This window comes from Berkeleyomyces rouxiae (assembly GCF_048999995.1).
Source record: "Berkeleyomyces rouxiae strain 22BRR77 chromosome Unknown BrBRR77_ptg000001l, whole genome shotgun sequence".
NCBI lineage: Eukaryota > Fungi > Ascomycota > Sordariomycetes > Microascales > Ceratocystidaceae > Berkeleyomyces > Berkeleyomyces rouxiae.
The window spans coordinates 2,966,653-2,983,065 of record NW_027396491.1 but is presented as its reverse complement, the minus strand read 5'-3'; the positions used below and the strand labels follow the sequence as shown (position 1 = coordinate 2,983,065).

Sequence of the window (16,413 nt, the reverse complement as noted above, 5' to 3'; positions counted from 1 at the left end):
CGCAAGGCACGCTCTTTTTCTTGCGACACCGCTGAGTCGACCTCTCCCCATTCGTGACCCCAAATATGTGAGTTCTTTGCCGCTAACTACACCTACGCCTGCCCGTCCAAACTATGCTCCCTGTGTTCCTTCGCTGCATCCCTAGACGGCGAAGGAACGATGTCTTCGTACATAGCCGATAGCTCGAGCGTAACCCGAAGAAAACATTCATCACTCTCTGTGTTGTTGGAGATGGGCTGAGCTGCGCCCTCTTCTTGCTCTGCCATGCACATGTGACGTGGTGTCTTGTACGAATATATCTTCGCCTTGACGACTCCAAATACTTGCCTCACCTTCAAGATTGTCTTGCCTCTTGCTGGATTGTATTGCCGTTCATACTAACGATTGTTGATGGCTCCAGAGCTCTTTTATTATTGACTGCTAGCTTCTGTGCTGTATTGATAGCCTGGAACTTGAATTACATGTGCACTCACCACCAGGGCACTCCGCTTTGTAACACGCATACACGCAAGGTGCTTCCAACCTGCAGCACTGTTGAAACATTAAAAAGAAGTGTGCTGTTTGTTTAGTCACTTGATTTGCCACTAAGCCGCTCATTCATATCTCATCCCTCCAAAGCCGCCCTGCTTACTCGGTGTCACCCTGAAGCTTCGCTTATGTACCACACCGGCGCTTTCTTCCCTTCTCCTTCGTCGCCAAACAGTATTTGTTTCGCTCTTTCGACTTCACTGCTTAGTTATTATTCAAGCCTTCTCTTCTTCAAAAATGCAGCAGTCTATACTTGAAGCCAGCCTCATCTGGCTGTCGTACGGCGTAGCTGTGCTTGTCGCGCTAGCCGCGTCGTCTATTACTGTCTACACATGGCAGACACCCCGCGATCGCTCGCTTGTTGTAAGCTTCATAGCTGTCATCAGTATTGCCGCTCTCCTAGCCACGGTTTTGTTACTCCCTATAGACATTGCAATCATCTCTTCAACTACCGACCATGCTTTGGGATCCAAGAAGAAATGGGCCACGCCCGAGAAAATGGCCGAAATAACCGGTGCGCTGCAACTCCTCTACTACATCATGTATAGCTTGGATGCTGCTTTGTGTTTACTCATCATTCCCTTTGGATATTTCTGGTACGAAGAGTATGACGAGGTCGAGATAGAAGAGGGCCGGTCACTGTCTAGCCGCGTCTTTGCAGCGCTAAAAAGCACACTCGGCTTCATAATGCTAGTTGGTGTACTTCTGGTGCTTGGCTACTTTCTTCCCGCAGCCTCATTCTCGGGCATCCAAGGCACTGCTGCTCCCACAACCAACAGCCCCGAAAAGGCGCTCACCTTTTGTCTCGGTGTCCTGGTCACTCTCGGAACTCTGCTGTACATCACCTACACCGGCGTTGGCCTCGCTTCGCTCCCGATTTCATTTATCCGCACATCGCCCTCACTATCTACGCCCACATTTGCCAGCGTCAATTCCCGCGCTCTTACTCGAAACCGCGAGCGACAGCGTCGGCTCGAGCTGCGTAACGACGCCCGGTTTTCACACAAGGACCGCCGCGAGCTAGAGCGGTTGGTGCGCGAGGAGCGCACGCTAGTCAGACGCCAACGACTCGCTGAAGAGGCCCAGGGCTTGAATCGTAACTGGCTTCAGCGTGTGTGGCTCAACATCTGCGTCGTCTTGAAGCCCCTGAAGCTCGTCTGCGGCCTCTTAATGTTTATCGTGGCGATACTCGTGTGGGCTTCAATGCTCATCACCAGTATTGACAAGGTGATACATGCATCATGCAAGGGTGGCTGTGATTACAGGCTTAGAGAACTGCATGTGTTCCAGCCGATGAATGCTCTCTTTGTGTGGGCCGCCCAAACATTTCCTATTGACTACATCCTAATGACTCTGTTGACGCTGTTCCTCTTTTCGGCCTCAATCTCAGGCATTGCCTCTGTTGGCATTCGCTTCCTTTGGATACATATCTTCCATGTCCGTCGTGGTAGGACTGTTCCCCAGGCCCTTTTGATCTCCACTGTCATGTTGGCCATGATGATCTTAGCCATCAACTACTCCCTTGTCACCATGATTGTTCCACAATATGCAATCTATGGAACGCAGACCGTCTGTACCAGTTCTGGCTTTAACCCTCTTGGTTGCTTGGGCCAACCAGAAATGGTGGTTCCATGCTCCGATATACTAAAAGTCTCAGGACGAGCAGCACATGTATGCACACCTTCCGTCATGTCAGCTTTTATTCACAAACTCACGTCGACATGGCCTCTTTTTGGCCTTGTTGATTTCTGGGCGCAGTTTGCGTTTTTGGCCGTCTTCCTCTTTGCACTAATCATTGTATCAGCAAGATCACCAAAGCTAAATCTTTCCGAGATCGATGAAGATGCTGAGAATGATGAAGAAGAAAGACTGTTGGCCAGGTCAGCCCCCGCTGAAACATATGGAGGCACCTGGCGCGACATCTCGGGTAGAATCAGGTCGAAGGGTTCTTGGACAGCCTCGTCAACTGCAGGCAGTAGAGCAAGTCAAAGTAGTGCTGGTTACAGCACTACCCACTAGACAAGAGAAGAAAGTTGTGGGATAGCTTTCTGCGGGCCTTACAACGCAAGGCCCATGTTTCCAAAGTTGGTTGTTGTAACAATTCATAATTTGCCTTTTGGAGTTAAGGAGTTATTATCTGGGCATCTATTCATGTTGCGTATTTCATTATTCGTAAGCCTTTAGACATACCATGCATTCCATTAGTGTACAGTCTTCAACTGGCTCCAACCGCGACCTTTTTCTTGTCTTGTTTCTGCGGCCGGACAAATCTCACAGCCCGGTGCGTAGTATCATCGTAGCTCGCCATAGGCCCCACGTGCATTTCGTTCCAGCATCGTGAGCAGTATATCTGCGGCTCCGACCCCTCGCAATCCAAACATTGCAGAGTAGCATCCTCGAGACACACTATACACCACGTATCGGTATCCTCATCCGTATAGTTGGTTTTGGTCTTCAAGCGCTTGAACTTGGTTGGTTTGTTGACAGGTACGGAGGGAAGATTTAAAGCGTCCGTCTCATCAGTAGATGCCTTGGGGGGCGATGAAGGTGTTTGTAAAGCAGAGAATCGAGCTGCAAGGACATCTGCATCGTTGCTTTCGCGAGGCGGCGAAGAGGGGATCGGAGGTTCTAATGGCACAGAGGGAAGTGCAAGACCAACGTCGTCGTCTAGATCTCTGGGGTGCGTGACATTCAAGTTTGGTAATTTGTCTTCCAACGCTTCTTGAATCTCACGCCTCATCCGCTTGGTGTCCGAATCTTCCAGTGTTGGAAGATCTATATTTAGCACCTTTGGCAGGTCCTCATCCTCTGGTTCGTTTTGCTCTACACTCCGGGGGTTATCTGCAGGCTCAGTGGTCGTATGAGATTCCTTTGGCTGGGGACCTGGGTCTGCGCCAAGAGCATTGTTAGCACTGGTATTTCGCAGCGACTTGAGACGCGCGGCCAGGATATCTTCTCGCGATGTTTGAGCTTTTGGCGGCGTGAATGTTTTCAGGCTATAGTTAAATCAAGTTAGAATGACGTATGCGATGACTTCACTTTCAGAGCGCAAAAAGCATCATATCACACCTTGTCGTGGCAGGCTTAAAATCCCGCGTCACTGTGGTGCCTGGCTTGAGGGCTCGAAGACGACTCAACAAGTCATCGGTGGCATTAGTCCCAGTCATGATATGGGCTATTGGTCTGGGAATCGTTGAGTTGGACAAAGAGTTGAATGGGCTGCGGCTGGTGGAGGCGCGCATATTGTAGCCAAGCTCTCAAGATCACCATTCCGAAAAGCATCGTAAAAGTGGGTTTATGCACTAATCGCCTAGAAATGCTTCGTTATTGGCATTAGTGTGCTCCACTTAGAGCCATCATACGCGGTATATGCATACGCGACAACTTTTTGAAAGGCAAGCTGAGAAGATCATGACCATCACCTACGATCGCATCTGAACTCCATTACCACCGTCTTTGTTTCTGCTAGCCACCCATTCGGATTCATGGTTAAAGGAAGTCTCGCATTTTGTGACATGTAATCATGAACGCTCTAGGTGCAATTCGTCGATGCCCTGGAGGCGGGTTCAATGCCAGCGTCGTTCGATATTGCGGCACCAAATCGCCAATCCAAGAAGCTCATCGATCCAAGCTACTCAAAACCACGCTGATCCATCAGGTGCGCTTCAAGTCTAACTCGGCGGAGAAGAAGCCTCTTACACTTGGAACGCCAGAACAGCAGGAATTGGTCTACCGCCATGTTCGCAAGGCATTTGCTGGGTTGACATCGTCAGCCACAAAAAAGGGAATTAAGCGATCATTGACGGCGCGCAAGGAGGTTTACAAGGAACTCTTAGAAGACGTCCCAATCGACAAGGTATCACAAATGGTCCTAGAAATGGCGGCAGCCAAAATCTTCCGAAACAACGAAATTGCAAAACTCTACTTCCCAGTCCTGTTTGCACCATCCGACTCGATGCCCGAGTCTAAAAAGAATGGCATCACGGATTCCACGGCTACCAAGCAATCTGCGAGCTCTGTCAAGTCTGAGAGCAGTGCGCCTTCAACAACAGTCGAGCAGACCTACTCTCCAGACGACATAAATTCAGGGACTCTGTCACAAGGATTAAATCCTGCTGAGATCGAAGACATGATCATAAACGGCATCAAGGAAGTTCGCCCAGTTCTCAAGGCTGTTGGCGTCAATAACCATCGTGAGTCTTATACTTTCCTTTGTTCCTTCCAAAGTGCAGCTAATAACCTGAAATACATAGACTTTCCTCCGCCCTTCATCACGGTACCCAGAGTCCCCCCCTTTGCACTTCCGTACCTGTGTCAACACCATGTCATGAACCTTGTTCAGACTACTCTTGAAGAAGCTTTCTTTGATTACTGCAAGGCCAAGTTCCCCGAATTGGTGGAGAGAAACGGCTGGGACTCGCCTGCCGCTGTTGAGCTTTCAAAATGGCCCCGAATCCTCAACGTTGTCCAGCCCAATTTCCCTGATCCTTCCATTTCAAGGCACCGCAAAGAAAACCCCCTCGAAATTCCAATTGAAGTTGCACTACGCCCACTAAACCCCATCCGTCACATTGCTGTTCATCGCATTCACGTGGTCGCAAAGACTGTCATTGGTCTTCTTGAATACGGCCATCGAATTGCTGGGTCCCTTGGGGATAAAGATAGAAAAGCTTCCATTTCTTCTTGCATGGGTATAATGATGTCATTGATTCGTCCAGTGGAAGCGGAAATGGCCAAGATTAGACAAAATGCTGTTGCCGATATAGAAGAGCTTGAGCGCCAACGCAACGAGATCATAGGGAAACAGCGAGAGGTTTTGAACCGTATGGCTGATGAGTACCGCACTTTAAAGCTAAACACAGCCCCTCGACTCACTCAGGGTATTCTAAAAGGGATGAGAATCGACCTCGTTGTTATCGACAAGATTGTTGATTCACTGAGAGAACAGGCCGTCGCGAACTTGAAAAACATAAAGCCTAATGCTGATCTCGGTATGGTAGCCGAATCAAAAGAGGCATCCACTTGTATCTCACCTACCACTGACACCGAAACTAAAACCGAAACTCCTGAACAAGCTGCTGGTGCAGGAATGGTTGAATCTGCCTTAGAAGCAGTCGAAGGCGAGCTTATAGAAACTAGCCTTGTCGCCGAAAGTTCGAATGAAAAGCAGGACTACAATGGAACCAGCAAGTCGACTGAAGAGGAACCTGAAGAACAATCCGAAATGTCTCTTCAAAAGACGAAAGAGGCTCAGAGCTCTGACGACAACCTAGTTTCGCCTGAGAGGATGTCCCAAGAGTTCACAGAGCAACCAGTCAACGAGGATGTTGAAGAAAATGCAGATATTTCCGCCGAAGAGACTCCGTCTCATGTTTCTGGGGTGGTTTCTGAAGATTCCAAAGACCTTGTCGGTGAAGATAAAGCGCTTCTTGAGGACGAAGTACGCGACAAGGAAGAAGAGGAGGAAGACGAGGAGGAGGAGGAGGAGGCTGAGGAAGAACAAGAAGAGGAAGAGGAAGACGATGATGGCCATGTGCTTCCCGACCAAAGCGTTTACAGGATCGACAAAGCATCTCTTGTAGACATGAGTCCCCTGGAGCGCTTGTGCGAAATCATGCTTGCGCAGCATTACACTGCCATTGGAGCTGTGGAAGCCAAAGACCTTGAAGCGGATCGCCAATTCTACACGTTTGAGAAGAACAAGATCAAGGCGGAGGTGAACAAAGAGTTCGCCTCACAGGGTTATATCCCAGCGCGTCAGCCTGTTGAACCTGACTACGAAGCGTTGCATGAATCATTCCGTGAAAAACACCTGGCCGAAAGCATGAAAGATCTTGACGCCCAAAACACTGCCAATCTCAGCCCCAGAAAGAAGAAGAAATGGGAGGCTGCCATGAAGGGGGCCGAGACTATCGCTCGGAAGTATGCTGACAAGAAGGTCAAGAAATGTCAAAACGAGTTCAAGAAGGAGCTTGCAGCTCAAGCAAAGGAGGCCAAAAAGTATGCTAAAGAGCTTGATAGCCTGAAGAAGAGTGTGGTGTCTGAGCGCCTCCGAGGTGTCAGAATCACACGGGTCATGATGGAAGACTATAGGCTTGATGCAGAGGTTGAAAAGGCGGCTCTGTTGCTATTTGATCATCTCACCCACATCATCTACTCTACCAACTATGGCCTCATCAATTCATACGCCAACGATATTCTCTCCCGGCCACAGGGCAACCCGGAGCCTGACACCAGGGCCGAAAGTGAAACAGAAGCATCTGCTCTAGCACACCAACAAATCACCCCAGCGGATGTCTCTGAAGCTCACCATGCCATGTACGCGGAAATGAAGGCGATAGAAGTCGAAATCAATACCTACTCTAACGGGACCTCCCACACTGGCGAGTACGACTTTGTCGTCGAGCGCCTTGAGTTGGACGAGCAAGAGAATATTCGCCGAAAACTGCTCACGGAGCCTGCACCATCCTTTGACCAGCAAGATATCGACGACGCGAACAGCGCGCTGTCTGCTGAAGTTGGTTTGCGTGTGCCCGGTTTGCAGCAGGACGTAGGGCTGGGTATGGACATGGATTTAGCTATAGGCATGGGTATTGTGGTGCCGTCAGACTTCCCAGAGTCAGCAATTTCAGCTGACCGCATGATAGTCTCGGGGGCGGAAGTTCCGGACGATCTGCCGTATGCAAGCATTGCGCCAGAGCGCATCGTTGTGGCACCGGTGGAATTCGAGGTCCCCGATAATGTCGCTGACTTTAAGGATCCGGCTGAAATTCGGAAATCGGTGCATCCTCCGACGATCAAGGCTGACACGTTTTCGGTGGAGACTTTGGTTGACGATGCTTCCACTCCCAACACTCCCCAAGAAAGTGCTACGGCCGAGAATATCACGGATGCTATTGGTTCTGTGGTCTTTGAAGATGAAATCTCCAAGGTAGCCGGGCCAAAGGCCATTGAGCCTGAAGCTACAACGCCTGAAGTTGTTGTTCTCGACGCTCTAAAGCCCAAGTCTGCCCAGCCTAAAGCCTCAAAAGTTCTTGCAGAAGTCAGCGCAACATCGGTTGATTCTACCTCTCAAGCTTCTAAAACCTGTGAAATGGCTGAATTTGAGGCTTTGGCTGAAACCTGTACTAACCAGGCGGTCGAAACTAAAGTGTCTCCTACAGTAGAAGTCGTTGAACTGACATCAACTGACACAAAGGGCACAACTTCCACTATCGAGACTTCCGCGAAAGCTTTCTCGGAAAGCCCTTCAGAATCTGAGACAGGCGTACAGGCGGAGTCTTCCCCGGCTCAAGACGTACCTAAGCCTTTGCTAAGCCGCCTATCATCGTGGTTTCGAAAGGATAGCTGAATGGGGGTGTAGTTGACGACTTCAATATCCTTGCATACATGGCAGATGGATGATATGCATGGGTTGTGTTGATCTTCAGGGGATGTGTACGATATGCTGTATGTATGTAGCCACTAAAAGAATCCTTAGACATCAAGGCAAATTTGTATGTAATACTAGACACACATTAACTATCTTGTTTGAATATTTTTGAATTCTTTCGAGTTTTGGTGGATTATGACGTCACTAGAATTCCAAGGCACTTTCTGTCTGTCTGCCTCGCAAATAAAGTTCCCTGCATCCATAGCAACTCACCGCTTTAGACTGCTTTCATCGCACAACCGAGTTGACACCGCTTCAGACCAGGCCGTCCCCATTCGTCCAGTCAGCCTTGGTTATGTACTTCTCACGTCAAATCTGGCGGCGAATATCGAATTTTGATTCGTTAAAGAAAGAACAACGCCTGGGATATTATTAATCTGGCGAGATTCCGCGCTTTGGCAGGAACATGCAAAATAAGGTTTTTAAGGTTGGTTCTCTCCCAACAAGTCTGACGTCTCCGGGAAACCACAATGTCCACGCCTGTAAATAGAGCCGTCAAGGGGTATTTAGACTGCGATTAATATGAATGCATTGGCATATCTGTAGCCATCGTAGGCCGAAGAACAAGTGGGGGCTCGAGTAAGAACTATGCACAAGTCCGCATGTGACTACTCCTGCATTGCACGTGGTGAGATGGAATAGTAAGGCGGAGGAGGCTGAGCCCGATAAATTGTGGGCTTTGCAGCAGCCCAGTTGGAGGATGAATACCAAGGGAGCACTATACTTGGGCTTTTTCCCTGCTCTTGAGATCAAAGGCTGCTGTGCTCTAGTGGAGCGCCGCTCTAGTGTGATGGCTGTCTCGAATAGGGTTAGCAGCCATCGCTAGAGACTAAACCACCAGGTCGACAGCCGGGCGTAAAGGGTAAATGAATAAATAGGGCTCTTTCCACGCCTACTGGAAGACTCTCTCATTCTCGCCATCATCACCGCCATCATATGCTTCGCACCAGTTCATCGATACAAGGTTTGTCCTGACCAGCCCAAGCTTCCAAGCCTGTAACTCGCCGTGTACCACGTACTACATGCCCGGCAGTGCAGGACCTATACACTGGCGGCCTCAGGGCCTTTCCACACGCTGTCAAGCCTGATTTTAACGTTCTGCCATGTTCTAGAAGTGCATAATCTATAATACCACCCGATATAAACACCCGCATTGTCTCTGCCAAGCTCAGTCTGCCGCCATATTACCAACGCCTTGAATCAAGCCTGCTGTGCCGTCTGACTGGACCGACGACTGCTACTCTACAGGCATCCAAGTCCAAGTGTACTTGGATACATACTCTGCTGCCAGCACAAATTCAAAACCCGCTCGCTGCCCCGTGCTTGGAACCCTGGTTTCGTGTAGACCTTGCCATCCCCATTCCCACACTATCCCCTGTTTCTTTGAGACTTTCCAAATACTCTGCACTTTGTTTCTATTTCACCTTCACCCATCAAAAATGAAGATTTCTGCGCTTTCAGTAGTTCTCACGCTCTGCAGCGCGCCATTCGTACACGCTGTGGCAGTTCCTGATGTCGCTAGCGACTCCGCTTCTCTTGCTCTGCGCGATGCTTCTGCCCCCGGTGAAGACTCAGTCATTACCGATCTATGGAAGCGTCGCGGAGGCGGCGGCAGTGGTAGTCGCGGAGGCAGTTCGAGTGGAGGTAGGTCCGGCAGCAGTCGTGGTTCCAGCAGTCGCGGCTCCAGTAGTCGTGGCTCCAGCAGTCGTGGTGGCAGCTCAAGCAGCTCGGGCAATAGAGGCTCGAGCAGTACGTCCCAGGCTTCAGTCATATCACTGGCTCACAGTTCCGCATCAGACCCATATGCGCCCGCTCTTGCGACGCGTCTGTTCCTTGCGCTTCTGCGCGACAGTTAATTGTTTACCCAAGACTGGCTTTCCTGACACATGCATCTACAATAGGCTCTCGAAGCGGCAGTGGTAGTAGTTCTTCGTCTTCTAGAGGGTTCGTCCATCCCCCCTCCCCGCCACTCTTGTCGCGCACATACCACATAGGACTTCTTTTTACTAACAATCTCTACAGCACCGGCTCTCCTCGAACATTCGGCGGCGGCAACTATTACGCCGGCGGCGCCGCTGCTCCCTACCGCTCCGGCACTAGATCGGCCGCCGGCCTCCCTGCTGCATTCTTTGCCATCGGTCTGCTGTCCTTCTGGCCCGCGCTCTGGCTGACCAACGCCTACCTATACAACTATCCCGGTTCCTTCCGCTACAACTTCCACAACCAGTCCAGCAATGCCAATGAGAGTCTGCCTGTGGTGTGCGCCTGCGCCGAATACTCTCTCTGCGGCTGCGACGAAAACAACTCTACGACGTACCTCGACTCCCTTGTCGGCAACGGCTCTTACTCGGGTCTCAACAGCAGCGTCGTTGGTGTTGCCAATGTCAACGGCACCAAGACCCTGCTTGTCAATGGCACCCTATCAAACGATACCACTGTTCCGTCTGAGGATGAAGATGAGGATAGCAACAGCATGGCTCTCATGAACACTCCTACTGGTCTCCTTGGCTACTGGCCAGTCGCCTTGGCAGCTTTTTCTGTCACCTATCTCCTTTAAATCACTCGCTACTTCGCCCAGAGCAATCCATAGACGACACCTACTTCCCATGACATTTGATTTGTACATATTGGCTTCTCTTTTTTCCTGTTTATTATTTTGTTAAGCACCCCCGTGGTTTTTGGTAGCCGATCGGCGCAACTTCACTCTTTTTATCACCATCCAATCAGACTTTGTCTCTTTACTGTCATGGAGGTTCCCAATATATCATCTGCACCGCACAATTCCGCAAAGATTTTCCAGTGATTGATGTCAGTTTCGCAAATGATAGGCCCGACCGCACGCTTGGGCAGCACTACTAATTATTAAATCTTTTTCTCCACAACATGAAACATAATAGATGTTAGGCGCACTAGGGTCAGGGTCAGGCTCGAGAAAGTGAACAACAACCCTGATCAGATAACAACAATCTCTTATCGATAAGAGCTTGCATCAGAAATTTTGTACCTCGCGACAAAGCACTAGTTACAAACTCCATCAAATTGAGTTGCCCGTAGGTCTTCGGCTGTCTCATGTCGCAAACGCAATATCCGTTCTTCAAACTCCCCACACCGTTCGTTATTGTTTATTTCTAAGTTCTGCCACTCGTTTACGGTCTTCCGCATCCTGCTTCTATTCCTCTCCAATCATATCGGGCACCACCAACCGCAATGAACGCGCATGCCATCCTCACCTCCCACGGCTGGCGGGGCACCGGCCATACCCTCCACGCCAACAATGACCAGATCGGCATTGCCAAGCCTCTTTTGGTGAAGCACAAGAAGGACAATAGTGGCCTCGGCACGTCCAACTTCATCACCGACCAATGGTGGTTGAGCGCCATTGACGAGCAGCTCAAGGGCCTTGACACCACCAGTGGCAAGCCTGTGCAAACTGTCAAAACCGGCATGCTGGGTCGCCTGGATCGCAGAGTACAGCGCTACGCGCTCTACGACTCATTTGTTAGAGGCGAGACGCTGGAAAGCACACTCAACAAGAACAAAGAAAAGGCAGAGTCCGCTCCCACGACAACCCAAAATCCCACAACGAAGACGAAGACGAAATCCGATAAAAGAAAGAGCCGAAGCTCCTCTTCCTCAATATCCAAGTCCAAGTCCTCCTCTGTTTCTTCCTCTTCACTGTCGCCCTCATCGGATAGCGCCTCCGAGTCTATATCTCCCGCTCCCTCAGGGAAAGAATCCAAAGAGGAGTGCCGCGCACGCAAACAAGCAAAACGCCTTCGCAAGGCAGAAAAGGCGGCAAGAAAAGAAGCTAAGTTGAAACGAAAGCGGGAGAAAGTAGCCAAGCGCCAGGCCAAAGAGGAAAAGCGGACAAAAAAGCGCCAGCTTGCGAATGACAAGGCAGAAAGAAGGGCGCTGAAGCTGGCTAAACGTGCGGCGACATAATGCAGTGATACAAGCACTGGTCCAAATCAAAGTTTGTTTCTATTTCGTTGTGAGCATGAATCTACTGATAGAAGGCGGTCTTGGGTTTTCGTGTGGGCTTTTTTCTTTCCTCTTTGCTTCTCATGTACATACGTGTATTTGGGTTCAAATATGCACCATCCTAGCGGTTCTTTCGGCGTTTTTCATACAGGTAGCATTGGTATATAAAAACAAAAAGTCTTCCGTTTCTTGAAATAACCACTCTTCACTTCTTGGTGCATATTCACAGTCATGTCAGTTTGGGAAGCTTACCAGGCTTGTTAGAAAGCAACCACGGTCTGCTATCCCAGAACTCGTCCTTGATGATGTCGAGATGCTCAATGACGATGTGAGCCTTGGCTACCTTTTTCTTTTCCTTCTCCAACTGGCTCTTGGATTGAACAATAGGCTCGGTAATTTTCTCTATCTCGGCCACGACGTCATGGTTGCCAGGCTCGACCAGTTCGTACTACACTGTTGTTAGCAAAACTCGTGCAAAAATGGTTGAGACAAATAGGCCATGGACGACGTACATCGCGAAAGACAACACTGCCCTTCTTGAAAATCTGGGGCTCGTTGTTGTAGTTTATGCCAAACTGCGAAAACAAAATCTCGTTCTTGTCGGCCGCGAGTGTTCCCTTGAATAATGTCAGCCATTGACCACTTTAGTTTTCAAAGACGCAGTCAACGTACCGCAAGAGTCTTTTCGGCTTCTTTTGGCTCCATCCCACCCTGTTGCACCAGGGTCCAGAAGCATGTGTTGTAGAGGTTGTTGATGTGACCTAGTCTCAAGTCAGCGTTCTTGGCTCCATTACTCATGACGTTTTCTCGAGTTTCATACAATCAGCCTGTCTCCATGCAAGGTAATCTCTCAGGTTGAACACTGCCGGGTAGCATACAGCCCGGCCATCGAACCCTGGCAGCGGTGCTGTCAGTGGAATGTCTGGGAAGTGTTTCTGCCAGTGAAAAACATAGTTTGCAGTGAAAGTTGCCACTACGGTGGTAACCAGTTTACTGCATCGCGTATTAGCATGCGATTTTAGCCATAACGTTGCCGGGAGGCTTTACCTGGACCGCCGCTCAAAAAGAGTGGTGTTCTTATGGAAGACGAAACTGTATTCATCGCTTTGTCCGTAGGCAATGGTAATATCAGGAAGTTCGGAAACAACTGCCTTAGCCGCCACATTCATTAAATTGAGCGCGCGGATGTCGTTGGGCTTCTTGAACCCGTACTTGTGGCATAATCTTTGGTGTTCTTAGCAAACATTGTCATGGAAACCGCGGTATGCGCTAGGGTTATGGCTTACTTGGTAAACCCTCGACCGTCAATTCGAACCACAATCCATGTGTTCCTCAGAAGATGGTCAGGCTGCTCGAACATGCGAACATACTCAAATCTAGAGTGGCTGTTAGTGGGAAAGTGAGAGAGAGAGAGGAGATTGCTTAATACACACTTGGAATTCGCCATTTTATCGCTGTGGTTGCTGGGGGAGATTTTATATCAAGAACAATCTGCCAAGAAGATTTCGATGCCCCACCATGAAGGAACTTGGCAAAGTATCTTTTGTCGCATGTAATGAGTGGGTCTGGTAATCAGCGGCTTCAGCCTTGCCAGACTCTGATTCAGCCTTGCTCCATCCCGACAATTAAATTCCCATGCGCTGAAGAGCCGCCTCAAGAGCTAGAGGTGAAGTGCTTGTTGCGGGCTCTTTTCTGTTTCCACCAACTTGAGAGTATACATAGCACAGTACTACCAATTCGCCATGAATCTTCTCCTTTCCGACGACTACTTGCTTCAGGACTATCCCGAACACATTACCAATACCATCCGCTCCGGCCATGCGACATGTTTGCGCTTTAACTACAAAGGCGACTACCTCGCGTCGGGCCGAGCCGAAGGTACTGTTGTGGTGTGGGATCTGGATACTATGGGAAGTGCGCGCAAGTTGAGAGGCCACAACAAGACTATTAGCTCGCTGAGCTGGTCGCGATGCGGGCGGTATCTTCTGTCGGCATGTCGAGGGTGGAAGGCCATTTTATGGGATCTATATGATGGCAAACGTTTGCGCGAAGTGCGCTTCAGAGCTCCCGTGTATACGGCAGAGATCCACCCGAATAACCAGTAAGAATCGTATTGGAGGATGAGGAGACGGTGGTGGTGATTTGGCGCAGGTACGCAGGTACTCAGGTCTTGACTGACAGTATTAAACTAGTCTACTCTTCAATGTTTCATTGTACGAAGAACAGCCATTGCTAGTTGACGTCACCCATCCTGTTGACAAAAGAGATGTACTCCCTTCGATCAAGAAACGCGACACAACAGATCTCGACGCCGAAACCATAGAGAAACATGCGAAAGAAGACGCGAAACAAATGACAACAGCCATGATTTTCACATCCAACGGAGACCATATAATAGCCGGCACCAACAAGGGCAGGCTGAACCTCATTGACACGCTGACCCGCGAGATAATATACTCGGAAAAGGTGTGCGGCGGTGCCATCACAACGATGAAAATCACAGGCTCCGGAAAGGATCTTTTGGTGAACTCACAAGACCGTATCATCCGCACATTCAAATTGCCAAACCTGTCGTCAGAGCACCTCGACATTGACACGATACAATTGCCACTCGAGCACAAGTTCCAGGATGTGGTAAACAAGCTTTCGTGGAACCACGTCACATTCAGCGCTACTGGCGAGTATGTGGCAGCATCGACGTACAACAATCACGAACTTTACATCTGGGAACGCGGCCACGGCAGTCTGGTGCGCATGTTGGAAGGACCCAAAGAAGAACAGGGCACGATCGAGTGGCACCCGCACAAGGCGGTTTTGGCTGCGTGTGGACTGGAGACTGGCCGCATTTACATCTGGTCCGTGACAAGTCCGCAGAAATGGTCAGCGCTAGCACCAGACTTTGCGGAGGTTGAGGAAAATGTGGAGTATATCGAGCGAGAGGACGAGTTTGACATTTGGGCGCAAGAGGAAATCCACCAGCGACGACTGGATGCAGAAGACTCTGATGTGGATGTGCTGACGAAACCGCCGTCAAAGCTGTACGACGACTACGAGGACCAGTTCCTGATGCCGGTGTTGTTCAACCTGGGAGAAAGCGATAGCGAGGAGGAGTTTGTGGCTGTTTCAACGGGCACTATGCGGCGACGAAGTCCCGGCGAGGGCGAGGTAGCAGATGACGAGAAGCCAGCAGCACCGAAGAAGAAGGCCGGGCGTCCAAAGAGACGGTAGTAGCGTGTCGTGGATAAATTTGTGACCGATGATGGAGGTCATGTATGTAACCTAGCGGCAGCGTCGACGGAAATGGACCAGCGGGAGCCGTGATATCTGAAGCTAGGATATTCATTGCCTTTGGGGGTTCTCTGAACAGTGGGCAGAGCACGTTGGTGAGAGCAGGGCGAGACATGCAGTATATGTATGTAACGACATATGTACGTACATACATACATAGCTACGTACATATGTACAGAGACTTGTATGTACTTGGGCCAATTTGCCGGCAAGCAGAAACCAAGCAACATGCGGCCCGCTGGTAGACAACAGAAGACGTTCTAGAAAAAAAAGAAAAAAAAGCCAACCCAGTTGCAGGGATGGTGACTGACGGGACCACCCAGCTTAAAGCTCCCTCCCTTCTAATAAGCTAGCTCTGGTTCTGGTTCTCGTTCTGGCTTGGCTAGTCGTCACGGTACTTAGTGGCTGTATATAATGAATAGTGTGGCCTGGCAGTTCGCCGCAGCCAGGCGTCTGCTTTCTTTTGGCTTTTTCGATTGCAAGTGGGGCTGACCGCTGACTAAAAAACGCCGAGTCGCTTTTGCTGGCTGGGTTTTCGACGTGCAAATTGTGCAGTAGCCAGGGGACGCGGTACTAGTACACAACAGCGCCAAATCCACGCGTGAAATAACGCGCCGTGCATGTACCAGTACCCACTGGCTTTCCTGTTTTAGCCTCCTTTTTGCCAGCCAGGCTGCCCAGCCGCACCCAGGACGAGGCCAAAGTCCCAGCCAGGCTGGACTTATTACTGTCGCCCTGTCCGCTGCCGTAAATTTTGCAAACTTCCCCCCAACAACGTCTTTTGTACACAAAACTATTCATCGCCTACACGACACGATCGAGCCGAAACACCTGGATTCCATTGACCGTGGAATCTCCGAATCGATATCTCGTGATTCCGACCCCTTTCGCCCTCTGCGCCTGCTTTAGTGGCCTCTCCCGCGCTCAAATTGGCCGACAAGGCCTGGCAGAGAGGTACTGCTTCGCTTCGTGATCCATCGCTGGGAACACGCAGCCTTCCAGGCCATCGCTTTTTTCCTTGCCATCAGTTTCCTGCCGCGTGCCATCGTCGTTGGCCTGCGCCCGAGTCTCGCTGCCGGCTGTGTCTTTGCCGCTTCATTTCTTCTTTTTGTTTTGTGTTTGTTCCCAAAAAATTGTGTATTGATACCGTTTTCTTCAGTCGTCTTTTTTTCTTCTCTTCTTTT

At 50.0% G+C, this 16,413-nt stretch overlaps 7 protein-coding genes across 7 annotated transcripts; 5 read left to right on the top strand and 2 right to left on the bottom strand.

The window, feature by feature from the left end:
* Positions 1–765: 765 nt before the first annotated feature.
* Positions 766–2,547, top strand: BROUX77_000853 (uncharacterized protein; the record flags this gene model as incomplete). The annotated part of the gene is made up of 1 exon (XM_073753503.1): positions 766–2,547. One exon carries the CDS (start codon positions 766–768, stop codon positions 2,545–2,547), a length of 1,782 nt encoding a protein of 593 aa, XP_073609088.1.
* Positions 2,548–2,743: 196 nt separating this feature from the next.
* Positions 2,744–3,695, bottom strand: BROUX77_000852 (uncharacterized protein; the record flags this gene model as incomplete). Its single annotated transcript, XM_073753502.1, has 2 exons — positions 2,744–3,524; positions 3,598–3,695. 2 exons carry the CDS (start codon positions 3,693–3,695, stop codon positions 2,744–2,746), a joined length of 879 nt encoding a protein of 292 aa, XP_073609087.1.
* A 356-nt stretch (positions 3,696–4,051) lies between these two features.
* Positions 4,052–7,879, top strand: BROUX77_000851 (uncharacterized protein; the record flags this gene model as incomplete). The annotated part of the gene is made up of 1 exon (XM_073753501.1): positions 4,052–7,879. The coding sequence occupies one exon, from the start codon at positions 4,052–4,054 to the stop codon at positions 7,877–7,879; it is 3,828 nt and encodes a 1,275-aa protein (XP_073609086.1).
* A 1,520-nt stretch (positions 7,880–9,399) lies between these two features.
* On the top strand, positions 9,400–10,517 carry BROUX77_000850 (uncharacterized protein; the record flags this gene model as incomplete). The annotated part of the gene is made up of 3 exons (XM_073753500.1): positions 9,400–9,709; positions 9,862–9,904; positions 9,983–10,517. 3 exons carry the CDS (start codon positions 9,400–9,402, stop codon positions 10,515–10,517), a joined length of 888 nt encoding a protein of 295 aa, XP_073609085.1.
* A 650-nt stretch (positions 10,518–11,167) lies between these two features.
* BROUX77_000849 (uncharacterized protein) lies at positions 11,168–11,902 on the top strand (the record flags this gene model as incomplete). The annotated part of the gene is made up of 1 exon (XM_073753498.1): positions 11,168–11,902. The coding sequence occupies one exon, from the start codon at positions 11,168–11,170 to the stop codon at positions 11,900–11,902; it is 735 nt and encodes a 244-aa protein (XP_073609084.1).
* Positions 11,903–12,170: 268 nt separating this feature from the next.
* On the bottom strand, positions 12,171–13,110 carry BROUX77_000848 (uncharacterized protein; the record flags this gene model as incomplete). The annotated part of the gene is made up of 5 exons (XM_073753497.1): positions 12,171–12,389; positions 12,454–12,558; positions 12,614–12,702; positions 12,762–12,934; positions 12,989–13,110. The coding sequence occupies 5 exons, from the start codon at positions 13,108–13,110 to the stop codon at positions 12,171–12,173; spliced, it is 708 nt and encodes a 235-aa protein (XP_073609083.1).
* A 573-nt stretch (positions 13,111–13,683) lies between these two features.
* Positions 13,684–15,169, top strand: BROUX77_000847 (uncharacterized protein; the record flags this gene model as incomplete). Its single annotated transcript, XM_073753496.1, has 2 exons — positions 13,684–14,042; positions 14,134–15,169. The coding sequence occupies 2 exons, from the start codon at positions 13,684–13,686 to the stop codon at positions 15,167–15,169; spliced, it is 1,395 nt and encodes a 464-aa protein (XP_073609082.1).
* Positions 15,170–16,413: the final 1,244 nt, after the last annotated feature.